Source organism: Eschrichtius robustus, chromosome 6 (assembly GCF_028021215.1).
Source record: "Eschrichtius robustus isolate mEscRob2 chromosome 6, mEscRob2.pri, whole genome shotgun sequence".
Lineage (NCBI taxonomy): Eukaryota > Metazoa > Chordata > Mammalia > Artiodactyla > Eschrichtiidae > Eschrichtius > Eschrichtius robustus.
This window is the reverse complement of record NC_090829.1, coordinates 49,850,071-49,877,489: the sequence shown is the minus strand read 5'-3', so window position 1 is coordinate 49,877,489 and position 27,419 is coordinate 49,850,071. Positions and strand designations below refer to the sequence as shown.

The 27,419-nt window shown below is 39.2% G+C and overlaps 2 protein-coding genes, 1 long non-coding RNA gene and 1 other non-coding gene across 6 annotated transcripts; 1 reads left to right on the top strand and 3 right to left on the bottom strand.

Moving 5' to 3' along the window:
• Positions 1 to 738: 738 nt before the first annotated feature.
• On the bottom strand, positions 739 to 17,347 carry MYNN (myoneurin). Of its 3 annotated transcripts, XR_011074285.1 has the most exons (9): positions 16,710 to 17,347; positions 15,519 to 15,815; positions 9,931 to 10,721; positions 9,049 to 9,208; positions 7,030 to 7,208; positions 6,053 to 6,136; positions 4,908 to 4,994; positions 2,813 to 3,133; positions 739 to 1,172 (listed from the first exon to the last, which is right to left on the bottom strand). XR_011074285.1 is itself a non-coding variant. In XM_068546217.1 (8 exons), the coding sequence occupies exons 1-8, from the start codon at positions 16,925 to 16,927 to the stop codon at positions 2,871 to 2,873; spliced, it is 2,079 nt and encodes a 692-aa protein (XP_068402318.1). In that variant the 5' UTR covers positions 16,928 to 17,347; the 3' UTR covers positions 2,081 to 2,870. The 3 variants fall into 3 exon arrangements, 2 of the variants coding, with proteins under 2 accessions (XP_068402318.1, XP_068402319.1); XM_068546217.1 differs by lacking the exon at positions 739 to 1,172 and having other exon boundaries at positions 2,081 to 3,133; XM_068546218.1 differs by lacking the exons at positions 739 to 1,172; positions 6,053 to 6,136 and having other exon boundaries at positions 2,081 to 3,133.
• A 2,253-nt stretch (positions 17,348 to 19,600) lies between these two features.
• On the bottom strand, positions 19,601 to 19,673 carry TRNAV-AAC (transfer RNA valine (anticodon AAC)). Its single transcript has one exon. It is a non-coding gene; the product is annotated as a tRNA-Val (tRNA).
• A 1,575-nt stretch (positions 19,674 to 21,248) lies between these two features.
• ACTRT3 (actin related protein T3) lies at positions 21,249 to 26,054 on the top strand. Its single transcript, XM_068547406.1, has 3 exons — positions 21,249 to 21,448; positions 22,037 to 22,985; positions 25,986 to 26,054. The coding sequence occupies exons 1-2, from the start codon at positions 21,249 to 21,251 to the stop codon at positions 22,953 to 22,955; spliced, it is 1,119 nt and encodes a 372-aa protein (XP_068403507.1). The 3' UTR covers positions 22,956 to 22,985; positions 25,986 to 26,054.
• On the bottom strand, positions 25,137 to 27,178 carry LOC137766821 (uncharacterized). Its single transcript, XR_011074375.1, has 2 exons — positions 26,927 to 27,178; positions 25,137 to 25,884 (listed from the first exon to the last, which is right to left on the bottom strand). It is a non-coding gene; the product is annotated as an uncharacterized lncRNA (long non-coding RNA).
• Positions 27,179 to 27,419: the final 241 nt, after the last annotated feature.

Genomic DNA, 27,419 nt, shown 5'->3' with positions numbered 1-27,419 from the left:
AAAATAGAGCCTACATATCACGTATCAAGAGCCCAAAGGAAGAACAGCAAGAAGAGTTTAGGATAATAGTTCTCAATGTGTGGTATGCATTAAGATCACCTATGGAGCTTTTCAGCATGTTCTGGAGATTGTCTGATTCAGAGGGCCTAAGGTGGGGTGGGGCTTGGACACCACTATTTTTAAACTATGTTTCTGATATGCATCAAATGTCAGTTACTGTTCTAGGATATTTTAAAAAATGAGTACATGTAGATTGTCTTTATAAAAGCACATTTCAACTACTCTCATTTGCACAACTGCTGTAGAAATGAAACATACAGAAAAGTGACACACTATTGTTGCAAGAGAACTGACAGAACCTTTTCTTTTGAAAAAAATAAAACCATTTTCTAAGATCTGTCTATCAAAATCATTCTATGAAATTAAACATAAAACAAATACCAGCAAAAAATCATTTATACATAATCTATGGTTTTTTAAAAAGCCTAAAATCTAACGATACAGAAAGAATAATCTAATACAAATACAAAACAAAGTTAATTTAGAAAATAATTTCTCAATAAGATGTTCAGCATCCTAAAAAGACTTTAAAAAAACTTAGCAATACTTACATAATTAAGAATAGAACTTTCCCAAAACACTGCATTGTAGCAAATATATTTAAAGATGAATTTAACTGATAATTGTGAGTGTTACAATCATAGCAAATACAACTAAAATATATGCATATTATGATAAAGAATAATACAGCATTATGAGAAGAATGACAAGACAAAGATACTCAGTCTTCAAGCTTTCTTTACATGTCATTCTGGAAGAGCGTCAAGCCATGGCAATTTAAAATAAAATTATTTTAGCTAAGAAGCAGATAATGTGATGAAGAAAAGACAATAAATCAACTTTAGTCACTCCAATCCAATAATCCTAAAAATAATAAATTTAAAGGCTAATTTATGTAAAGGCAAATGCTAATTATCATGTTAGAGGAAATTTGGTAAATACTACCCTTACAGAATTATGACATCACTATAGCAGTTTTTAAAAAGAAATTTTGTTCATTAGATGCTTGGATTAATGAAGATGTGAATTAAATATAGCCTCTCCATTTCAGCAGACTTCTTAAAAAGGCTGAGTCTTAATTTTCTTTAATTTCTTCACATTCCAATAAATTCCTATTGAATTTAAGCCAGAATAGATTAGTTGAACATCTTTATAACTTTATAAATTGTAATTTAAACCCAGTATATTAAATTAATACATATGCATAATTAGATTTCTTAGATAAATTAAATACTAAATTTGATGTATGTTATACAAAGGCAATATTTCAAACTCTATTTAATTAAGTCAATCCCACTGGTGGCCATTTATTGTAAAAATGCTGCATGTGCTGTAAAATGGTGATGATCTGTACAGTTTAGAAGAATTTAGTTTTATTAAGTCTTCTACTTGGTTCCTATGACTAGGAACCCCAGAGAAAATACAACTAAAGAAATCAATACCAATAGCAAATACATTAATTTTGTTACAGGTGTAGTTTAAAAGCAGAAAACAAATGATGCACAGCAGAAATAAGAAATAATGTCACCATGGTGTTTGATCAGCAGTATAGGAACTGACTTTGAGGAACTGATAATTTACTGTCCAAAGATTAGGCAGTGAAATAAATCAATATGTGGGAAAAATGGGAGGGGGAAGAGTGGTAGTAAATATCAGAATAAATCTGAATTTTCTCAGTTCATTTGGAAGGAAAAGGACTACTGTGAAACTACAACCACCATGAACTGTTGTGGTTTAATCTATAAAAATTTAAAACTCGAAACTTTCAGAAAACTCAAGTATAAAATATTTAATAAACTGGCTTTCTGATAACTCAAATGTTCACTTATAATTGAAGTTAATTTCTTAACTATTTATGAATATAATGTATCAAGTTCAGAAGACAAGTGTTTTATACTATGCATTGTTTCTATTTAGAAAATTCTTTTTAGGATTTTATATTTTAAAAAGTGCATAAGAATATAAGAGAGGCTTATCAAAAATTTTCAAAACTCAGTATATTTTCCTCATCTCCAGTAATCTAGAAACCTATTAAAACAATCTGCATCAAATCTGAAACTGTCTTTAATAAGATAAAAACACCAAATATCTATTTAAAATTCATTTTGAAAATGTAGTCTCAGATAATTCAAATCAAAAGTACTGACCATTGGTTTTATCCAGAATAGTGAGTTCTAAATGAACAAAATTTATATATAGTTTTCTAGTTTTTAAGAGAAGCACTTTTTGTTTCATTAGAAAAGTTATTACCTCCAATGGACTATATTAATAGAGAAATAGCACAATTCTTACTCAGTACCTAAATTTTCTCAGGCAGAGATACAAATTTTTTTCCCCCATCGTTTATGTACTGGTCTACGGGGCTTAGTAACAGCACCACTCTTGGGCTGATACTATTATGGATTTTGTTTAAATTTTGAGGGGAAGAAAATAAACACATCCCATAGGTCATAAGTGAATCATAAACTGATAGATTCCGCTTCAGTAAATGAAAGGCAATTCTAAAATGAAAATAAATATGGAATTAAGGCAGCTCTAAAAGATAGTAAAACTTATCCACCCCAAATAGTGCTACTGTAGTATAATTCATTCCTTTAAAAGCTGTGTGTATAATGTAGACATAAAAGCCAAATATCAAAATAAGCATTGCACAATTATGATGCGGCATCAGGTGCTTTTAACTTCAGTGAATGAAAAATAATGGCCACAACTCAAATGAAGGGTTAATTTAATATGTATATATGCACCTTACCAGAGATGTTTATGTTTACTACCAGAGACGATTTAGCAATTCCATATTCCTCACAAAGTCAGTATAATTGTTGTAAAAAAATCAATTGTGGTTCTGAATACCCGTTCACAGTTGACCTCAACAATGTATCTGATGTAGGAGACTGATTATCTGTGACAGGCAGAAGCATGTGGTGGTCCTCAGTCCCAAGTGGAAGAGTTAGTGGTAAAGTCATATCAGAAGGCTTCACATCCAAAGTTTCTGATAAAGGACTTTTTTGTATGGAATCTTGTTCACTCAAGGGATGATCCTCTATACTGGAATCTAGAATTTTATCTGTACCTGAAATGGAAGGGAAAAAAATTCACCATCTTTAAAAACAAAACAAAAACCATGAGGAAGACTCAATCTATTTACCACCCCCAGAACTTGCATTCCAGCCCCACACCTTTAGTCACAGTTTCTTTTTTTGCTGATTTGCCCTTCACATTATCTATACAAATCCATTATGGGCCTCAAGATTAGGTTTAAGCATCATTATAAAAATGGACTTAATTGTGCTGGACCAGGGTAAGCTGTTTCCTATCTACTTTATCACTCATTTGTCAGTTTTTCATATACCACCTTGTGACATCTGTCTATCTTACTGGTATGTAACATTCTACTTAGGTGTGCCTTGAATGCTCAACAGACTATAAATTCCTTCAAAGTAAATGTCTAATTACACTTCTCTAATTCCTTCAAAGTACCTTATAATGCTACACACATAATAAGTACCCAGTTTGTTCACTGAATGTATTAATGAGTAGTTCATATTATTCTGTGAGTTCAAGTTCAGAGGTATGGCACTTTCATTTATTTTCAGAAGGAAGAAATTCTGTGTTACTCAAGGGAGTAATTACCCCACTGACTAAAGATACATTTTTCCCTTCAAATTTTCCACTAGCTTTACCACGCTCTTCTCACTTCAAAGTACTGACATGATTTCAATCTCACCAACCTTGTTAGACAAAATTTCATATTTGCTTTTTTAAAGTTATGATTGTTTTTGCCAGACTATTCTTCAGTTCAGCCAGCCAAGAATACAACTTGCGCTCTCTTGTGGCGATGACTCTCTTCACAATATTCTCTCTGCCTGGGATGAACAGTCCCTTTCCCATCTCCACCCTTTGAACTCTTCTCCACCTTTCAGTTTACCTAGAATTAAGCCTTTCCAATACTCACCTCACAAGGACTTAATCTCTTCTTCAGTATTCTTGCATCTCTATTATATTCCTGTATTTTGTGTTGTAATCAGTTATTTATTTAGATTTCTGGTCTCCCACACCAGATTGTAAGCTCTCTGAGGACTAGGACTACGCCTTGTTCAACTTCATATACCCTGCATAGTTATGTGTACTTTAGAGGTATTTAATAAATGCCTGTTGAATTAATGACTCACTGAAGTTTTCAGACATTACTACCTCAATCCTTATGATGTTTATATTTACTATCAAAGACTTACTATCATCTCTACACAGTGAAGAAGACTAGTGTTTTGTTTCTAATCATGACAGAAGGGTAAGCACAGTGAAACTTTCTCAAGGATTCATTTTAAATAACAGACTAAAAATTTTGTAGTCTGGCTTTCCATCTCATGCATCATAACAATTTGGGGATACCCGTTTCCCTATTTCCTCTTATACATTTTTGGACTAGCGTTCATGATGCTCCTTTCTTCGCATAACTACAGTAAACCCCAGTTAACCTAGATTCTAGTATGGGAAAGAGTGATATATAGTTGTTTATGTATTCTCTCATTCTTGCAATTGTTCATATATCAGGTTTTTATTTATTTATTTATTTATTAACATCTTTATTGGAGTTTAATTGCTTTACATTCATATATCAGGTTTTTAAAGGAGGAAGTATTTCAAGCAATGTTTATTACAAGGTCAATATGGAAAGAAATTCAGAGTGAACTCATCTGAACATTATAAAGCTACCTTCCTCATATGTGTGCACCTAGTTTTTAAAAATATATATCTAATTTAAACTGTTACAATGTGTATCTCAACATTTTAAGGAATAGTACAAATATGAGAGCACCAAATTTTTAAAAGACAGAAGCATTTACCAGAATGGACTTTTGTTTTGTGCTTCTTTAAATTTTTAATATCTGTGTAAGAATTTCCACATAATTCGCAGATAAATGGTCTTTCTCCTGAAAAACAAGTTAAAAAATTAAAATCTCAGTATTTCAGAAGCTGCTAAGGCAAAAATATCAATGTTCACGAACACAACGCAAACATTATATTGTTTAAATTTAGTTTCAAATTACCATTTTAATCTCTTGGTTCTAATATAGTGAAATGAAAACTTCTATACACATAGGCACTCCTTTCCTTTATAATACAAAGCGTCCCTATTTCAAGGAAAAATCAAGCATTTTCACTAACAGAACCTTCAAACTAAAAAAAACTTACTTTTTTATTTCTATCAGACATTTAGTGAGTGCCAATTATATGCCAGACTCTGGCTAAGAGATGTAGCTGGGGGAAAAATGCGTAATTATGGTTTCTGCTCTCAGGTAGCTTATAAATTAGAAAATCCTTTAAAAATACTCACAGAATAAAAATACTACAAAATTATAATTCTTCTGAAATAAGAACTGTTCATTGCTTTATAATGCAAAGTAAGGAACATGAGGATATAGAAGTTGCCAATAAACTTATTAACTGTTTACTAGGTGCTCACACTATACTAGATAGGAATTACAAGAAATAACTATTAGAAAGAAAAAGAACAGTACATTTTCAAAGTGGTGTTCTCCTTTGTTTTAAAAATTTTTGTGTATTTCATATTTTCTTCATACTACTTATATACTACCTTTTACAATAACCATGTCAATATTAAAATATATTCCTAAAACGTGCGTACTGAACATTGTTTAATAAGAAAATCTGATATTATCTTGGTATTATCTATTCCTTTTCATTTTTTGGTATTATCTGTGTAATTTTATCCAAATCATTTAAAAACCATTGATTATCTGGCACACTTCTTAGAAAATCTACACAATTCTTGACCAAATTTAATCCATAATCCAAACAACTAAAAAACCAAAAATAAACAAATAAAAAGTTGATATTCATACATTAAAATATAGCTACAGTTAGAGTATGATTAGATACCATATAGTCCATAATGGTTTAAAGTCAAGGTTTACATAAAAAGAAATTAGAGAGAACAAAAAATAATACGTTCTCCCTAAACACAGACCTGTATGGGATCGAAAGTGTTTGTTGAGCTCTCCTGAGGAAATAAAACTTTTCCCACAAATACCACATATGTATGGTTTTTCACCTAGATGGAAAATAAAAGATAGCGAAGTGGTGTACTATACCAATATAATATTTATCAATTACAATACTCTAAAGTAAGCTGTTCTAAAATATTATTTAAATTAAAACCTCTTTGTATTGTATTTTAGAGGTATTTTCAGTGTGATCCAACTTAAATGAACATTAGTAATTACTTTACACTGTTCATGTAACCTGATGCTTTTCATATAATAAAACTTTCTCCAAATATCCTTCTAGTAGACTAGAGGTGGGCAAGAAGTCTGATTTTTATATAATTAAAAACATGAAAATTCATCAATCCATATTTCAATTTTTGCTGTCTATAAGATTATTAAAGGGGAATAAAATCATTTAGGAAAGATCTATTAAAAAATTACCCTACAAAAAAATGAAAATTTTTGAACAACAGGTTTTGCTTCAAAATTGATACTTTGGGTTTGAAGTATCTATTTAATTTGCAAATCTTACAATGTCTGTGTAGAAAAAGTCCTAAGAAGTTATTAAATCAACGTTCTACCCAAACTCACCCCAACCCCTTAACTTTACAGTTTTATCCAAGGGAAGTGAAGCTTCAAGACCCTAAAGAGTTCTTCTAAGGTCATAAAAAATGTCTTATTAACTCAAGTTTACATATTTTCAAAATTATCTGATTTTAATGTATATAAGTTACATGATAAAAAAATTTCACCCACTGTGTATTATTCTAGAAAATAAGTCTGCTTTTATATCTAATATTTATGTGAAAATCAGAAACACAAAAAGCTTCAAGAAGCACAGACACAACAGATATATAACTACAAAGCCTGTAACCTACTTTTTGTAAAGGCTCAATTTCCCTTTTTCTTTTATTTACAACTTTCCTTATTTTAAGCCATCTCTGTGTCAAATTCTTACCGGTATGTTTTCGAGAATGAGTAATAAGAGAACTAGAGACAGCAAATGCCTTCCCACAGGTGTCACACACATAAGGCTTTTCTCCCGTATGCCTTCGAACATGATAGGTCAATGTGCTGGCTTGGGCAAATCGCTGTCCGCACCTATCACATACATATGGCTTCTCTCCACTATGCTTCCTATTAGTAAATAAATATAAAGATACACGTTGGCAAGTAAAACAATCTAAGGATCACGCCACACAGCAAACATTTTTCATACAGTTCTTCATGCAGTATCTTATTTCATCTTAACAGATCAACAGTATGTGTTTAAAATCAAGTTTTCAATGTATACTGTCAAGAATAAATGTTTTGGTTTTCAAAGCATTAGTTCTGAGATTAGTTCAAAGTTTTGCCATCAGCCTTATGTGGTAGTCAAGTGTGCCCATAATACTGCAGGCAATTATTTTTGTCTGTCCATTCACTCACTCTTCAAAACTCTTTCCTCAAACCTTCAGCACCTCCTCACCTATCCTCACTCTCAGCTGATGTCCTTGCTTCCTGTTTCACTGAGAAAAATTTAAGCAATCAGAAGTAAATTTCTACCACACAAATCTCCACCTATAGGCATCTGTATCTATAGAGTTTGCTTTTCTTAACTCTAATATGAGAATGACAGTTCTTCTGAATCCAACTACTCCAGTGTATATACTTAAGATACTATCCTCCTTGCCTACTCAATGATCACTCTTGCAGTTTCCTCCATCCTATATCATCTAGTTTCACCACCCCTTTGGATCGTAGCATACAAATATACTGATACATCTCCCATCTTAAAAAAAAAAAAAAAAAAGACCCCTGACCTTACTTGCTCCTCTATTTTCTGTTCCCCTTTAGTAAAATCTTGAGTCTCCAATGGTTCTACTTTCATTTCTTCTCTACTAGCCTCTGCTAACACTGCTTTTGTCAAAACCACTGCTAACCTCTCACTTTGCCAAATCCAATAGTCAATTCTCACTCTTAATCTCCCTATCATCAGAATTTGACACAATGATTACTCCCTCTGAAATCACTTCCTCCACCTGGATTCCAAGACAGCCCAATCTTCTGGTTTGCCCCTATATTTATTGGTTGTTCCTTCCTAGTCACTTATAATGACTTGCCCGTCTCCCAGAACTCTTAGTTAGTGTGCCTTATGACTCCATCCTTCGATCTTTTTTGTCCATCTTCATTCTCTTGGTGACCTCATCTAATGTTATGACTTTAAATACTATCTACTCAAACCAGTCCCCTGACTTCCAGACTTAGATAACCAACTATCTGATGCACGTTTCCATTCAGATGTCTAATAGTCATCTCAAATTTAACATGATCAGAACTCTACTCCTAAACTCCTGTACTCCTACATAAACTGCTTTATCCACAAATCTCCACTTCAGTTAATGGTAATTCTATCTTTTCAGATGCTCAGGCTCAAAACTTGAGAATCATTTTTAATTCTACTCTTCTTTTTTTCTTTCATGCCCCACATCCAATGTGCAGCAAATTCTGTTTGTTGTACCTTTAAAATACGTCCAGAATCTGACTACCACTTATCTCTTCCACTGCTATCTCTCTGACCTGAACCATTGCCACTCTCACTTGGGTTTTACCTATAGCTTCCTAACTGGTAACTTTGCTTCCACTCTTGCAATCCTACAATCTTTTGCTTAACATAGCATCCACAGTGATCCTCTTACAATGCAAGCAAGATTACATCACTTACTTCTCATTCTCAAGAGTAAAAGCTTCATAATGACCTACAAAACCTTCACCATCTGGACACCCTAACACCATTCTGATCTTATTTCCCTCCCTCACTTATTCCTCTCCAGGCACCATGGCTCCCTTGCGGTTCCTTCACTGTGCTGAGAATACTGTGTGGTGGTACCACAATTAGAACTCTACTGTCCTGAATTCTCATACAATAGTCTATTTAAGGCTATAGTGAATGACAGACTCAAAGATCAAACATCTGTTTTTTTGTTTTTATTTTTACCTTGCATGAATCTTGAGATTGCTAGAAGTTGCAAATTGTAAATTGCATACATCACATTTATAGGGTTTTTCCTCACCATGATGCATGCGACTATGGAAGACTAGCTGGCATTTCTGAGCAAATCCTTTATCACACAATTCACATTTGTATGGCTTCTCACCTAAAAGTAAATAAAATTCATATTTAGAAGGAAATATTGTTTTAGTTGCTTAAGCCATACAAGCTTTCAAAAGAGTTCATCAACAGTACTAGTTTCAGTATTCAGAAAATATTAACTCTAGAAGTAAAAAAGCAAATAGGATATTTTTCCAGATTGATTACTGAAACCACCAGTAGAATTAAAAGAAATTAGTGTTTCTTAGTGCATAATAGTGAAAAGTGATCAGTGAGAGAAATACATAATGCATCTTAAAAAGCACAAATCTAAGTGACCCAATAAAGGTAAATATAGAGGCTGAGGAAGGAATGTATATATAATTTATGTTCAGAAGTTCGACAAAGAAGCAGGTGGTGAGATGTGTTGGTAAAATCTGAGAATCAGCCTGAGTTGTAATTACTTCCTATCAGTTTTAATATATTGTCTGTTAAATATTTAGCAAGGTAGAACTAAATTTATGCTTATTTTAATTGTGAGGGAAAATGGTTTAAAGAGTTCACACACTGGGACTTCAGAGTATCAGTTACAACAAAACAAATAGCCATTAAATACTTGGTCACAATTACAAAGACATTTTCAAGTCTAACATGCTCAACACTTTTATGAATACAAGTACATACCAAATTTTGGTCACAAACAGTCAACAATGTATGTTAATATGTTTATAAAAATATTATTTCAGTCACAATATAAAAACAATTATACTTTCCACGAACCAGTCTTACCTGTATGAGTTCTTACATGCGTTTTCAGCTGGTTACATTGGGTAAATGCCTTTCCACACAAGTGGCAGACATAAGGTTTGACTCCTTTATGTATTCTCATGTGCCTTCGCAAGCTGCTGGCTTCTGAAAACACTTTCCCACACGTGTTACACATTGGTTTGGCCTTGGAATACCTCTGATCCAGCTCTTCCCCGGAGCTCTCCAGCTCGTAAGAGTTCTTGACACTGGCTATATTAGACATAGAGTGTTCTTTCAGAGCACAGTTTGGCTGTGATTTTCCACGTTTCCGTTTCACTGTAACAGTTTGCACAATATCTTGTGCTGGAAAAGTATTTTCCACAACTGATGTCAACTCAAGTTCTGAATTATTTCTTTGTGCAACTTGTTCTATTACAGGCGTGGACAATTTATTTGCATCTAGATATACTTCAACAGATGCATTCTCTAAAATGTCACTGGGATATTGCACTGTTTTATTCTGCCCTGTTTTCTGGGAGTTGAAGGCCTTCTTCTTCTTTTTAGTTTGAGATGACTTCTTTGCTAAAGCCCCTTGTTTAGGATTTGCCTGAACTAAATCTGTAGACCCTTCTGATTTCTCCCGACTGTTATAATCTCGTAGAGTAAGGAGACAAGTCTGTTGATTCAATTCAATGTTTCCGGTAATACTAGATATCTCTGTAGAAGAGGGATTAGCAATAAAAGCAAAATCTTCCATCTTTATTTTACATTTAGTGACCACCTCTTCCACTTTGAGATAGTCAGCAGCCTGATGGATTTCTTTAACATTCCAACTGTAAGGAAACAAGGCTAAATGACAATGTTCTGATCAAAGAAAACACGTTTTGAAACAGAGCTACACAAGTATTTCTGTCTTTTAAAGACCTAATGAAGTAGAATGATACAAAAGGCCTAAGAGAACAAATTTATAAAAAATTTATTCACTCAGAATGTTTAGGCAAAAATCTCCAGTTTTACAGAACTCGAAAAGATGAAAAGTAATGGATTATTCATATGTACAACCATGGAAAAACAAAATGTTACAATTTCTACGTGTTAAGAAAACAGTTGGAACACAAAAGTGGCTGTTAGCAACTTACTGCCTCCTCCCATTTCTCCTGAGGCCTCTTCAGATACCAAGCAACTTTTCTGGACTGGCAACAAGAAGAGTCTAAAGAAATTATTATCTTCCTCTGCTCCCCTGTGAGGGACTTCAACTGCACTTCTCAGACTTTCCTGTGCATGTGAATCACCCAGGGATTTGTTAAATGTAGATTGATTCAGTAGGTCTGCTTTGGGGCCTGAGCATCTGCATTTCTAACATATGCCCTGGTGATGCCAATGCTGATGGTCCATGGATCACATTTGGAAGAACAAGGTTTTAGAATGCACTAAGCTCTCTCTAGCAACCTTCCCAGCTTTTTTGTGTGTGATCCCCAACCCAAATTAGCTGGAGAGTTTGTCATATTAGAGTTATGTAGAAAAGATTAATGTTCAACATTCCAATCAATATTTACTGAGCATTTCACTTTATAAAATGCTTAATCTGCCGACTCAGGAGCCCGCAGTGTGGGGTGGGGTAGGGTGGGCAGCTGCCCATTAGACCAGCAGAGCAGGACTGCAGGGGTGCGGCCCTCCCTCCCATGCCCTTCTGTTCAGATACCCAAGGGGCCCATGTGCACCCCTGGGATCACATGGCCGAACACAGGACCCCAGAAGTTTCCAGAGTCTTTGCCTACCAGGGAGGCTGGGGCGGCCCTGCCGGCCCACCTCTGAGCAGAGCATCCCCAGATGGGGCAGAGCTGCATATGGCTGGGCTAGACAGGGAGCGGTGGGGCAGTGGGCTCTGGAAGGGGCTGATGGTAGCAGATAGGGTGTTGCCGCCTGCCTGCAGGTGGGGAGCACCCTGACTGAGTGGGTGGCGAAGGGTTGGTCACCAGGCCCAGACCCCCAGCTCCTTTGGTTATAGGCTGACATCAGAGTAGTGGCTCATGGGAAGCGGTTAGCTGGAATGTCTGAGGCCTGGCTCACAGAGTCAGGGAGGAGCTGGGAGAAGAGGACAGTACCGTGAAGGCAGATAAGGGGCAGCAGCCTCAGGTTTCTGCCCCCGACTCCCCTGGTGTTTTCCAAGCCAAAGCCTGCAGCTTACTTTTTTAAAAAATTTTTTAAAAAGAAAAGAAAAACAATTTATAAAAGCAAAAAATTAAAAATCTCCTTATTGTTAAATCTTTTAATATGTATTGTTATATGTACTGAATAAAATGTGAAAGAAAAAAAAAGAAAAGAAAAAGCAAAAAAAAAAAAAAAATTTACTGAGCATTTACCATGTGTGGTACTGAGAGCGATATTAAGAAATACCAAATAGTCTCTGCCCTCCAGAAGTTTACAACGTAGTGAAAGGCTGGCTGTTCAATTACGCTAGCAATGGCTCTGGATTACTAGCTGAATTAATTAGAATAAATCAGCATCTTTGGGTGCTTCAATTTTCTTAGCTGTAAAGTCAGAGAGCTGAGTTGGTATTAACACTAAAAAATATGCCCTTTTAATTATCTGATGATGGATACATACATAAACATACACATACATACATACACACACACACACCCTCAAGTAACCTTCCTACTTGTCATTTTCCTCAGATATAATTTAATTCCTCAGAAAAATTAAGTAGATTTATAGGCTAGTTTGGAAACCTAATCACCACTTTTAGTGAACATTTTATTCTCTGGGAAAATCCATGCCAAGTTCCTAAACATACTACAAATAAACTTTTGGAAAATAATCTGTTTGTAAACTGACTCCCTTAGCTAAGAAAACATTACTTAAAATAGTCTTTTCTTATGGCCTTTGGCTATAATTCTGGAGCAAATAACGAACGATCTTTGTAATCAAGTTAACTCCCTGTTTGCAAAGATATAGCATGAATGCCCCAAACATAAATACAATCTTATTCATCTTCCATACAAAATGCTTTTTGCATGTATACAGCACCGTCACTCTCTAAAAACATTACGTTTCCTAAGCATTTTTATTGATTCTGCTACACAGTCTATTATTAAAATACAATAAATGAGAGTCCCTATTAGAATGAAAACCAAATTTACTCCATCACTTATTATACTTAGGTCTCAAATTATAATTGTGCTTAGTGCTTCATAAAATGAATCACCAATAAGGTGGGATAGCCTTTAAGACCAATACAAACTAGTACTGAGTCGCACACTAACTGTTCAGTACTGAAACAGTAATTCATACAAATTATTTATTTATTTCACAGATAGCCTATAATCTGTTACAATTAAGAGAATCAGCATTTGTTTCTGTCAATAACTGATCTGCTTTTGTTTATAAGCATGAAGTTAAAGTGCCTGCAAACTTGCTTTCACTTTTTGAATAGTCACTGAAAGTCATTTAATTACATATTGCCAGGTATATGGCTAACTGCTTTATATGAGTAATTATAATCCCCATTTTACATACAAATGAAGGATCAGAGGCCCAAAGAAGTTAAGTAACTTGCCCAAGATCACAGACTGTTAGAACTAAGATTTGACCAAGGTAATCTAGCTCCTGAGTCCACTTAATTCTTTATTATTCTGTTTTCTTAATCACTAAGTTGTACAGACTTTCTAGTTTTGGTATATGTCTTCTCTTGCATTTGTGTCTGGCTCAAACAATTGGCTCCCCAGCTCCCCAGGAAAGATATGTATCAAAAAAGACTGAGCCAGAGACTTCCCTGGCAGTCCAGTGGTTAAGACTTCACCTTCTAATGCAGGGTGTGCGGGTTCAATTCCTGGTTGGGGAGCTAAGATCCCACGTGCCTCGGGGCCAAAAAACCAAAACATAGAACAGAAGCAATGCTGTAACAAATTCAATAAAGACATTAAAAATGGTCCACATCAAAAAAAAAAAAAAAAAAAAAAAGATTGAGCCAAACATCTGGCTCTTCTTCACACTGGTTTTTTGCATGAAGGCTCAAAGTAAGGCACTCTTCATTGTGTTCCCATCAGTTCAAGATATTTGGCAAAGTTATTTGACAAAAGGAAACCACTAAATTGAAGATCAACCAAAATTCACTGGTTTTGTGATTATATTATGTATTCTAAATTTTTAGATCAGAGGCACTTGTATAGCCAAATATTCAGTAAATTTAAATAACATCATATGACATTTATCTATGACACTGCTTTGTTCCTTTAATCAACTCACACAGAACTGACTCAAAAATTTCATTACATCAAAATTTAAAAGCAATTCCAAAGAGCATGAATGTTTCCTTTTCAATAGGATTAAGGAACATCCTAATTCCAGCTTTTCAAGAAGTATATTTCCACGATAAGCTGCAGTGTAAAGAGAGGGAAGAACTTTGCTTAATGTGTACATGCATATATCTATAGAGATCATCTGGAAAACAATGAAAGACTATTTACCGAAGTGTTAAGAGTGGTTATCAGTGGGTGGCAGAATTTCAGGTGTTTCCTTTTTTGTTTTTTCCCTAATTTTTCTCCAATAAATGCGGAATTAATGGGCTTGTAGAGTAGGATAGAGAAGAGGAAATAAAGGAAGGAAAGTAATGTTCATTGGGAGGTAGTAAATCCTAAATCTTCACAGTAACAACCAATGTAATTATTATCATCTCATTTTTACAAATGGAGAAACTGAGGCCCAGAGAGGCTATATCTTGCTCAGAGACATGGTGACTTGACAGGAAAGATCTAATTCTAAAGCCCATAATCTTTCTATGTCAGATGATGATCTATTCATGTTTACACTTTCATAAAAGACGGAGAAAAGAAGACAGGAGTAAGTTGATTGGTTTCTCTTTCCTTTTATCCCCACCACCTTTTGCCCAACAATGAGTAAACGTATTAGTATTAATCTAATTATACAGTTCACCACATATGAAAGACACAAAATGCCTGCATTATCAGATTCCTCAGAACCTACTTCTTGTCAGTGCAGTGACAGCATTAAGCATCTCAGAGAAGCATCCTAGCATCTTAGACCAGACTTAAGCATTAGCACTGATAGCTCTACCAGGCAACAGGAGTCATGGCCATTAACACGCCAATGAAGATATTTTCCCGAATCAAGATCAGGAAGAGGTCCTGCAGGTTGCTATTTATAGCTGGAAATGGGAGCACTATTAAATGCACACAGAGATTCTTCCTTCTTTCTCCATCTATGCCTCCCCACCCCAAACACCTTAAGAGGTAGGGGATAGAGAGTGATAGAGAAGACCAGAGGAACATAAAGACCAAAAAGCAAGGGGAAATTGGAATTCAATTAAAATTTATCATATTTTGATCTTTAACTTTACATAACTGATATCACAGGCTTTGTTTCAGTAGATAAATCAAATGTGTCAAAAACCATGCTTTAATCGTATTAACATCTGTACTTTTTGTGCTTATGAAATGTGGTCTGTTTATCTCAAATCAGAGACACTGACTTCTTTATTAAAAACAACACTGTGCACATCAATATTTGAAGACTCAGAGTTCAGGGACTAAACGGAAAAAAACTAATCTGCTTTAGCTCTAAAGACTATTGAGCAGCTTTTGTAAGTGGAAATAAAATGTGTACCTTACCTGTCAAGATTTAGAGTTCCTGTGTATATAAATTCCAACAGTTTCTGAAATCCATCAGCCTTCACCTGACTCTGATCAAGAAAGACATTGTTCTCTGAAGTGCTTCTGTAGATCGCACCAAAATACTCACTAAACGAGGCAAGCACATTCCTATGAGCTTTAAACTGGAATTCCCCAATTACTATGGTGCAGTCACAAAGAAAACCTGCTTCCCGTTGTTTGTTCAGTCTCTCTAAAAGGTGCTCACAGTGGTGCGAATACTGCATTTTGATATCAGAATCGAATTTTACCCTTGTTCTAAAAAACAAAAAGAAATAGTAAATCAGTAACCCTAAATTTTCATCACACTTTTCACCCAAGCAATTGGTGAGTGAAGAGACACAGAACATGAACTAGAATAAAGTCTGTTCTCATTTTACATCCCCAGAAAATTCTTATCAAACAGATATGGATAAAACTGCCGAAGGGATAAATGCCTTTCTAGTTTTTATTTCAGCTTGGTAAACTAACACAATCCTTTGGACACGTCAATAAATGGCGATGTGCGAAAACATTTTCCACAAAGTGGAAAAAAAAAAAAGCACCGCAAAATTTCACGCTTTTGCATCAGTTGAACCTTCAGACTTTCAAACTCAGTAGGCACACGTATATTACGAAAAAAAATTAACAAACCACTAAGAAATGATATTTTGGGACAAAGGGGGAAAGGACACGGTATGAGTTCTTTAAAACTGCTCTCAATCGCTTCTCGGCCTTTTGGCTAAGATCAAATGTAAAACTCTCAAATCACTGAAACCTGTTAGCCTCCTCGGAGCACAGTGGCTTCAAACTCAAGGCGGGCGCCCAGGGGGCGGAGAACGAGCAGGGCCAAGAGTTGTCAAAGGTTAGGTCACTCGCCCCAGGAGGCCACACCCCTCCCTACCCCGCCTCCACTCGAGGTGGCATCGGAGAGTGACTGCGAAAGCCGGTCTCCCCTGGCTTCCGCCTCCCTGCCCTTCGCCGAGCTCCCACTCCCGCGAATTCCCACAGCAGAGGTTGTGGCCAAGGCCAACACCGGGGCTGCCTCGCCCAAGCTTTCCACAATAACACCTTCACTCCGACCTGAGCGCGAACTCCAAGGAGCCTGCCCTCCAATGTCCCAGGGTCTAGAGAGAGCGGGGACAGTAGGCTGAGGGCGAAGACAGAACTCACGTATAGCAATCCAAAGGGGAACACAGTTTCCTCACTCTCTCTCCGCCATCTTGGAAGGACGTCACCGCGCCACGCTCCACCTCTCCCTTCTTCCTCCACGGCGACGTCACATCCGGCTCCGGGCATTCCGTGGCAACCCCGTAGGCTCTAGGACCTCGGAGGCCCGATGCCGGCCTGTGGGGAATAGTCTGGCGTACAGAGACACCGCTACCTAGCATGCCAGGAGCTAGGGAGAAACAGGGAGAGTCTTGGATACGAGATCTAAAGGCTCGCTCACAGCGCCACGCCTGTCTTCCTCATTCTGAGCATTCTAGTTGGAGGACAGTCGGCATCTCGCGCTCGGCCCGCATTCAGGGCCGAGACTGAACCGCACTGAACCGCGCTGCACCGCGGGCCTCTTTCCAGGAGCCAAATAGCGCATTGCGTCCTGGGGCTTGTAGTTAGTTGCTCGTCTTCTCCCATCATCCTCCCCTTCCTTGAGGCTCCACGAATAGGGACAGCTGCTTTGTGTACTCGGGCTCTGGGCCATGGGAATTTTTGAGCTGAAACTGATCACCCCTTTTTAGTTTACGTACCCGAAAGCTCTTGGGAACCCACGAGTCTTGTTTGCATCAGCCAACTGCAGCCCAGTTTCCAGGATACCCTTACGTGGTGATTGAAGTCTGAGCTGTATGAAAGCGGAGCAAAGCAGTAGGGTACACTGGGCATGCGCATGGGGGAAAGGTGGGCTTTGTACCGGAAAGGGTTCTTCTGCGTCTGGACTAGAAAGTTTTTAATACAATTATTTACATCGTATTCAGATTTTGTACAGTGAGGGAAAGGGGTGCCAGTCATCTGCGTAATATAAAAAGACGCAGAAACGGTAAGATAAGTCGTGCTGATATGTTAGGGTGAATTCTTTCATACTACCCGCGGACAATATAATCTAAGAAAACCAAAACGTCAACATTTTTTCTTGTTAAAAGTTGTAGCACAGGGAGCTCAGCTCGGTGCTCTGTGATGACCTAGATGGGTGGGATTGGGGGGTGGGGTGGGAGGGAGGTCCAAGGGAGGGGGAGAATATATGTATATATCCTGATTCATGTAGCTGATTTCACTTCGTTGTACTGCAGAATCTAACAAAACATTGTAAAGCAACTGTACTGCAATTAAAAAAAAAAAAAAGTGTCAGGACCACAGGAAATTTACTCGTGATTTTATATTAAAGGACAGTCTCAACTTGAATTTATTCTTTTCTTCTCGAGATTTTTTACAACCAGATTCTGTTTGCTCTCTTTGTAAATTCTTTCTTCCCGGTAAGAATCATGTTTGTGAAAAAAACGACAACCGTTAGGTTTATAAGAAAAAAAAATGAGGCTGGTTCTTTCTTGATTTCATCTTTATGAATATAATTTTTTTCTGATTCCACTTTATTTTTGTCAGAATCCTTTTCAGTAATTTATTAATTCAGAAATATTTGTCTCTACTATGTGTCAAACAGATACTAAGAATATGGAAAAAGCATAAAACATGGTCACTGGCGTTTAGAGAAATCAGCAATCTCAGGGGGAAAACTAATGGAAAACCAAATGACTTGTAATACAGAGTGCTGGGGGCAGCAGGGCTTATTTTTTACGCGGTGTTTGATTACTCTTACTAGGCTGTACATTATATCATTTTTTCAGTATCAGGTTGTGAGTTTTAAAAACTTTTTTTTTAAGTCTGGAGCACTTCTTCCATGTGCAAGCCGTTAATAAAAAAACATTTGGTGAACAAGTAAAATAACATCCAAGTTGAAAGTTCAAATTCCCAAGGTACTTCAAATTACTATCAGGATTATGTTTTTTAAAAAGCCAACAAAACCCAATCCAAAAATGGGCAGAAGACCTAAACAGACATTTCTCCGAAGAAGATATACAGATTGCCAACAAACATGAAAGGATGCTCAACATCACTAATCATCAGAGAAATGCAAATCAAAACTACAATTAGGTATCACCTCACACAAGTCAGAATGGCCATCATCAAAAAATCTACAAATGCTGGAGAGGGTATGGAGAAAAGGGAACCCTCTTTCACTGTTGGTGGGAATGTAAATTGATACAGCCACTATGGAGAACAGTATGGAGGTTCCTTAAAAAACTAAAAATAGAACTACCATACGACCCAGCAATCCCACTACTGGGCATATACCCTGAGAAAACCATAATTAAAAAAGAGTCATGTACCACAATGTTCATTGCAGCACTATCTACAATAGCCAGGACATGGAAGCAACCTAAGTGCCCATCGACAGATGAATGGATAAAGAAGATGTGGCACATATATACAATGAAATATTATTCAGCCATAAAAAGAAACAAAACTGAGTTATTTGTCGTGAGGTGGATGGACCTAGAGTCTTGTTATACAGAGTGAAGTAAGTCAGAAAGAGAAACACAAATACAGTATGCTAACACATATATATGGAATCTAAAAAAAAAAAAAAGGTTCTGACGAACCTAGGGGCAGCACAGGAATAAACACGCAGACGTAGAGAATGGACTTGAGGACACGGGGAGGGGGAAGGGTAAGCTGGGACGAAGTGATAGAGTAGCACTGACCTATACACACTACCAAATGTAAAGTAGATAGCAAGTGGGAAGCAGCTGCATAGCACAGGGAGATCAGCTCAGTGCTTTGTGACCACCTGGAGGGGTGGGATAGGGAAGGTGGGAGGGAGACGCAAGAGGGAGGGGATATAGGGATGTACGTATGCATATAGTTGATTCACTTTGTTATACAGCAGAAACTAACACAACATTGTAAAGCAATTATAGTCCAATAAAGATGTTAAAAAAAATAAAAAGCAAACATAAGGAGCATCACAAGACCCTGTTAAGTGGACGTAAACAGGGGGAAAAGAAGTAAGCTGTTTCCGCCCGGTTTCGAACCGGGGACCTTTCGCGTGTTAGGCGAACGTGATAACCACTACACTACGGAAACCCGCCTGCTGGAAGCGCTTGAGAAAGTCCTTGGTATCACTGTTGTAACGTGCAATTCACAAGCACTTAAAGGTAGGGTTAGCGTAACTTTTAACAGAAAGAACAAAGAAACCCCCCCAGAAAAGGAAAAATAACCGTATGTCCAGTTGAACAGTACTACCATCTCAAAAGTTGGAATTTGCATACACTTTTTTCAAAGCCCCTAGTTAGAAACCGGGCACCCGTTGGTTGCACTTTTTTTGGGTTTACTTTCTTCTACGGAAAAGAAGTGTTATATTAGTTTCTTTTCTTCGCGTTACGCTGTTGAGAATCCCGGATGAGTTTCGGGACTTTGGCCGGCTAGGAAGGGCTGGCCGCACGCGAATCCCGGAGTCCCGGCTCTCGCAGCCGGGCGCAGCTCAGCGCAGCCCCAAACTCCCTAGCTGTTACTTAGCTAGCAAGAAAGCGATCCTTTCAGCCTCTGGTGGAGGGACGTGTCGTTAGCTCTTGAATTTCCTCCTCTGCTCTGTACTTGTTTTAGACGGCACTTGTTTTAAAATCTTCTACAGGGTGTGCAAAATTGAAGAGGTTAAAAAAGAAAATCAGACATCAAGAAGCACTTTTTTGGCACGCAACATGCATAAATTTTTCTAAGCCTGAGCTTCATATGGCCTAAGGAATATCGTTTTTCCTGCAAAGAGGCAGACACATCCTTATGCCTAAACATCAAGAATTTTTAGGGAATGAGAATGAGCTTCCATATTACACCGGGGGCGGGGGCGTGGGGTGGGTAACCTGATGGGATTGCTTAAAAAATTTAAAAGTGAGATTATACTTTTTTGGTTTTGAGTACGTTTTGCTTAAAAAATTTAAAAGTGAGATTATACTTTTTTGGTTTTGAGTACGTTTTGCTTAGAAAACACGGGGAAAGAAACACAACAAAGTACTGCCCAGAATGTATAGAAATAATAATAAAAGTATTTAAAACCCACTTTAAGTCCTAGCACTTTTTCCCTTTCTCTTTTTAGAAGTTGACAAAATTCTCTTTTTAGAAGTTCAGAAGCATGAACCGTGCCTCCCCTGCTACGACACTTTACCCTGTCAAATCTCTCCACCTTTTTCCAGTTTTCGAGGGCGCATTTCAGAGCTTCCCGCAGGCCCTTGGACAGACATCTATTAAACAGGATGTAATGACGTTGAGAAATAAAACTGTTTTTATGGCTCATCGAGGTATTAGAGAAAGCCTCTTGTGAAGGGTTAGATTTGTATATAGCTTTTTGGGAAGAAAGTCAGGTTTTCCTGATATTGGTATTCCCGGATTCCAAGGGGGTGAAGAGTGGTCCAACCCGGGTGAGACGCAATCGTGGGTGGCACTTTAGAGTGCACCTTGCATCCATTGAGTACCCGGTCTGGGACTCCCCCCGCCTCCCCCCCAGCCCCCGGCTCCCACCAGCCCGGCTCAGGCCCCGCGGGGCCGTGCCGGGGTCTCTATGACGCGGCGTTCCAGGTCGTCGGACCGGCACTCACTTTCCCCGCTCTCCGCGCAGCCCGCAGCCAGGGCAGCCCGAGCGGCCGGGCGACAGGAGGCGGCGGCGACATGAGCTACTACCAGCTACCGGTGGTGATCGACAACGGCTCAGGAGTGATCAAGGCGGGCCTGGCTGGGTCCCGGGAGCCCCAGTTTGTCTACCCGAACATTATAGGCCGCGCCAAAGGCCAGACCTGGGGGTCAGAGGGCGCGCAGGAAGTGTGCGTGGGAGACCAAGCGCAGCAGCGGAGAAGCTCACTTTCCATCAGGTACCGCCTTCTCCCGGCGGGCAGGACCCTCGTGGAGGCGAAGTAGGGGGAGCCCAGAGGAGGGGCCCGATACTGAGAGAAAGGATAAGAAGTGAGGAACAGGAAAGTCTCTGACAGCTATCATTATTGCAAACGCTCGAGCCGCAAATCTCTGAGGGTACCACATACCTAAAGAGTGAACATTACTTGCTCGCTCTATCTATTCAAATGTATTCAAACGTACAAACACAATTATCGTTCATAAAATACAAGTTCATTTAGGAATGTTAATTCAAGGTACCTTTGTCTTCTGGGCTATTTGTTTTCAACTAACTGATATTAAAACTGTGAAGATTTCCCTTTTTTTTTTTTTTTTTTTTTTAAGCCAAAAAGGGTATTCCAAAGAGGCAGGGAAGATGGAAAGCAACAAAAATTGCAGAGGAAGGTAGCTGGGCTATCTTTTGCTGGCAGTTACCATCTCTGAGAGGCTCTGGCGGACACTGCCCATAAAGGGCTACTGGTAATAAATATGGGGATTAACCCATGTTTGAAGAGAGTAGACACTGGAAAAATGTAAAGCTGCCATTTATCTTATTGCTTTTCCTACAGCTACCCAGTGGAGCGTGGTCTCATTACTTGCTGGGGGGACATGGAGATCATGTGGAAGCATATCTATGACGATAACCTGAAGCTAAAGCCCTGTGATGGCCCAGTCTTGATTACAGAGTCAGCACTGAACCCACTGGCCAACCGGCAACGGGTCACTGAAGTATTTTTTGAGCATCTGGAGGTTCCTGCCTTCTATATGTCCATCCAGGAGGTGCTAGCTCTCTTTGCTGCTGGCTTCACAACTGGCTTTGTGCTGAATTCAGGTGCTGGGGTTACCCAGTGTGTACCCATCTTTGAGGGTTACTGTCTGCCTCATAGTGTCCAGCAGCTGGATCTGGCAGGTCTTGACCTTACCAACTACCTCATGATGCTGTTGAAGGAGCATGGCATCATGCTGCTTAGTGCTTCACACAGAAAGATTGTCACAGACATTAAGGAAAACTATTGTTATGTGACAATGAACTTTGAAGAGGAAAAGGCCAAGAAAGCTGATTGTATAGAGAAGGTTTACCAACTACCTGATGGGAAGACACTCAAACTCCATGACCAGCTCTTTCATTGTCCAGAGGCCCTCTTCTCTCCAAGTCTCATGCATCTTGAGACCCCTGGCATTGATAAGATGTGCTTCAGCAGCATAATGAAATGTGATACAGATCTGAGGAATTCCTTTTTCTCCAATATTATCCTTGCTGGGGGATCAACCTCTTTCCCTGGTTTAGATAAGCGGCTAGTTAAAGATATAGCAAAGGTGGTGCCTGCCAACACCCCTGTGCAGGTTATTGCTCCCCCAGAAAGGAGAATATCAGTGTGGATGGGAGGCTCTGTTCTTGCATCCCTCTCTGCCTTCCAGGACATGTGGATCACCGCTGCAGAATTTAAAGAAGTCGGACCCAACATAGTACACCAAAGATGCTTCTGAATACAGATAAAATGGTTAGAAGAAAATGTTGTGAGTACATGTGACAGAAAACTTTGGATATTATATGTTTCTGGGAGAACAAAATAGTTCAGTTATTGGAAGGTCCATGTCTCTGTTGCATTTCTATAATGGGGGCAAATAATGATGAAGCAGTCAAATAACATATTTATTGAGTAGAACCAAATTAAATGCTAGAGGAGACATTACTCTTTTAATTTTATTTATTTGGCTGTGCCGGGTCTTAATTGTAGCAGGTGGGCTTCTTAGTTGCAGCATGCGTCTGGGATCTAGTTCCCTGACCAGGGATGGAAGCCGGGCCGCCTACCTGGGAGCGTGGAGTCTTAACCACTGCACCACCAGAGAAGTCCTGAGAAGATGTTATTCTTTACCTTGTAGATCTTACACTTCCTTTGGAGGGAGAGAGCAATTTGTGGTACAACATGATATGTGCCAAATGAGTGATACAGATTGAAGGTTGTTGAAGTTTATGGAAGGAAGGTGGCTATAAGGGAAAATTTCATAGCAGAGGTATGCCATCATGAATGGGGTGGCATTAGGATGGGTGTGGGAGCATAATAAAAGAGGGCAGATATTCAGAAGAGCATAGTGGAAATGAGCAAGAAGCTAGATATGAGGATGAGCAAAGCATATTCAAGGCATGTTTAATACACTGGTTTTGTTAAAATGAAGAGCCCATATTGAACAGACTAAGAGCAATGACTAGGAAGGCAAATTAAGGCCAGAGACTGGAAGGCTTTGTTTTAAATGTCCTATAGGCAAAAAGGAACCATTAAAGATTTGAAAACAGGAGACATAAGGAAATTAGGATGAATGTGGTGGTAGTTTAGAGGATAAATTGGACTGGGAAAGGCCCTGGAGATTCAGTGATCAATTAGAAAGTTGTCAGTGTAGATATAAAGTAGTCAAGTCTTATTCTCAAGATTATAAGCAATAGGAATTAAAAAGAAGAAATTATGAAAAACTGACAAGTCTTTGTGCCTAATTAGTTATGAAGGGGAAAGAAGGGTCTGAAATGATGAAGGTAGCTGAGAGAATGATGGCAGTGTTGACATAATTCAAAGTATGTAGTATCTGCTCTATGCAAAGCACTGTGCTAAGTGCAGTAAGTGCTAAATCAGGAGTCAGATTGTGTCCTTAAGAAGCCAGCAGTCCAGTGTGAGAGGTGAAATTCATACTTTAACTGCAATAATATAAGGTGAAAAGTGATTTAGTGTTCTAAGAGAAGTATAAAATGGGACTCATAGGAGGGAAAACAACTTAAAGGCTCAGGGAAGGCTTTTGGGGGCTGGGCTTGAAGCTGAAATTTAAACCTAATAGAGTGCCCATCCTTCTGAATTTAGGGGCAGTATATGTGGGTTCAGGTCCAGGCCCTGCCACCTACCGGCTGCATGATTTAAACAAATTGTTTAAACATTTTGAAGATCAATTTCCTCATTGATAAGTGGGGTTGCTAATCCTAATCCTTATCTGTCTCACAGGGTCCTTATGAAATACAAATGAGATAATGTCTCTATGGGAACTTTCAAAATGCTATTTTTTGCTTACAGAATTAGACAATTTATAGGTCCAGCTCATGCTACTTCCTCCATAGTCAAAATCGATTATTTGTATTCTTCAGCACATTATATTACTTGTACTTTTATTGACCACTTAATTTATGCAGCCTTATCTTTTGGTTTGCTTGTCTTTCTCCCTTACTAGATATGTTCTTAGAGGACAGGGATTGTGGGCTTTCTCTTTTCATCTCTGTCCCCTTCCCTGATGACTTCTGTGGTGCACTCCCAGTAGATATGCAGATATATAGAATTGACCAGAAGCACACTGATGGCAGAGGGAACATTAGGGCAAAGCCTCCAAGGTGTAAAAATCATGGGCATGTACAAGCAGCAGGAAGTAATTCAGTTTGGCCTGAAGCATTTGTGAAGAGGTGCATTTCATTCTTTGAAATGTGTTTATCATTTTAGTGATTGTAAGGAAAACTACTAGATTGGATAAGGTGTAGAAAATGATTATCTGAGAGCAGTTTGAATAGTCGATGCTGTACTCACTAGAGTCACAAGCACTGTAGAGAGAATTGTTGCAGGAAGGGGGACCCCTTCCAGGGCCCGAGAGTGGGCTCTTGTCTAACACTCGGAAATGAATAGTCCGAGGAGACACACATGCTGACAAAGCAAGAGGCTTTATTGGGAAGGGGAGGCGGGGTGGAGAGCAGCAGGGTAAGGGAACACAGGAGAACTGCTCTGCCACGTGGCTCGCAGTCTCGGGTTTTATGGTAATTGGGTTGATTTCTGGGTTGTCTCTGGCGAATCACTCTGACTCAGGATCCTTCCTGGTGGCACACGCATCACTCAGCCAAGATGGATTCTAGCGAGAAGGATTCTGGGAGGTTGGTACAACACATGGACTGGAGTCTCCTCTCTCCTTTTGACCTTTCCCAAATTCTTCCGGTTGGTGGTAGCTTGTTAGTTCCGCATTCCTTACCAGGACCTCCTGCTTAAGATAGCTCTTGCAAGTGGTTACTATGGTACCTGGCCGGGGCAGGCGGTTTCAGTCAGTGGTTCCCCTAACAGAATGATCCCAACCCCCCTCACTTTAGAATTCTTAAAGTGCTTTTTTCTTAAAAGAAATTTCGGCTAAGCTGTTTAGATACATTTGTCTAATTTAAACTTCAGCATCCCAGAGAGATGGGCAAGACAAATAGTATTCCCATTTACAAATTAAGAAGTTGAGATGTAAAGAGGTTAAGAGATGTAAATTTAAAGTGATCTCCGAAGTATCTTGCTAGGTTAGGCAGGCGCACCGTCCTTAACTGTGGTTTCTTAGGCAGTTAACCCAACAACTAGCCTGGAATATTCTGTACAGATTCTAGCCTCTTCATTGGGGTCATAGATGATCCTTTTCAGGTAATCTAGGGAAAGGAAATAAAATGTGAAATTTCCGTTTAGTTATATTTTCCCCTATTTTAAATCATATCAAACCAACCCCCTTAACATTTTACTTTTCTTTCAGATCGCGGTGCCAATAGCGACAACTCCATGAAGTTCACCCAATTGAAGAGTTCAACTTTTAAGATTAGCCAGTTATATGAAAAACAGCATGTACCGGCCAATATAAAAACCTGCTACAATTTATGGTGCATTGTTCTTTTTTAACACAACCACGACACAACATTAAAGCAAAGTCAATGACTGAAAAGCCTTTATTTCCTAATAAAAGGGAGATTCAGTCCTCAATGTTGAGATCGAGGAGGGAGTAGTTATACGTAATAAAACAACCTCTGCTCAAGAAGTTGAAGAGTAGGCTTTCTAAGGAAGGGAACAGGTCAGGATCGCGGAGGCAGCCCAATGAACCAAGCCAAGATTCTGTTCGGGAATCTATTTTGGTAAAGTTCTCTAACAAACGTGATGATCCGAACTGAGAATCACTGTTTTGGCCCTACAATTTTTGTGTGAACTCCACTTCTTTAAGATAGTAACGTGCACCTCGCCTGGTCTGTAAGGGATGGAAAACAGCGCTAAGAAGCATTCAAGTTAGTTTTCAAATTACAAGTTAATTCGCTTCAAGAAAAGACCCAAATCCTCCCGTAGGGAACGTGTGGGTGGGGCGGCGATTGTCCTCATGGCCGGAAACAGAACTTTTGAAAAAAAATTTTGCGAGACCGGCTCTCGCGAGAGCCGTGGCGGGAGGGTCCCAGCCAATCCGCGCAGGTGGCGGCCGCTCCCTTTATAAGGAGACGCTGGAGGAGGCGCTGTGGGTTGCGGAGGGTGGGCCCGGGAGTGGTGGCTGCCGTCTTTTGTCTAACCCTAATTGAGACTGGCGTAGGTGCTGCGCTTTTGCTCCCCGCGCGCTGTTTTTCTCGCTGACTTTCAGCGGGCGGAAAAGCCTCGGCCTACCGCCATCAACCATCCAGACTGAAGCAAACAAAAAATGTCAGCCGCTGGCTCGCTCACCTCTCCCGGGAACCTGCGTGGCTCGCCCGCCCAGGCCCCGCGCCCCGCCTGAGGCCGCGGTCGGCCCGGGGCTTCTCCGGAGGCGCCCACTGCCGCCGCGAAGAGTTGGGCTCTGTCAGCCGCGGGTCGCTTGGGGGGCCGAGGCGAGGCTCTTACCGCAGGGAAAGGAACGGAGCCGGTCCCCGCGCGCGGTGCGCTTCCCTGAGCCGTGGGACGTGCACCCGGGACTCGGCTCAGACACTTGCAGCTGGAGGAGCTGCGGGGGTGGGGCACGGGCAGTCTGCTTTCTCCTTGGAAGGAGGGACTCCGTTCGTGCGCGTCCGTCTCCCTCGCCGTCAGTGGTGGGCCTGTGGGCCTCCAAACTTGCAGATTGGACCACAGTGCGTGCAAATCAACTGTCAGAAAGACACGTGGAGGCATCTCCAAAATTGGTCCAAATGAATGGGCAGTTAGCCTAATAGCCAGCTAGCCGTTCCTGTGTAGGGCTTTTTTG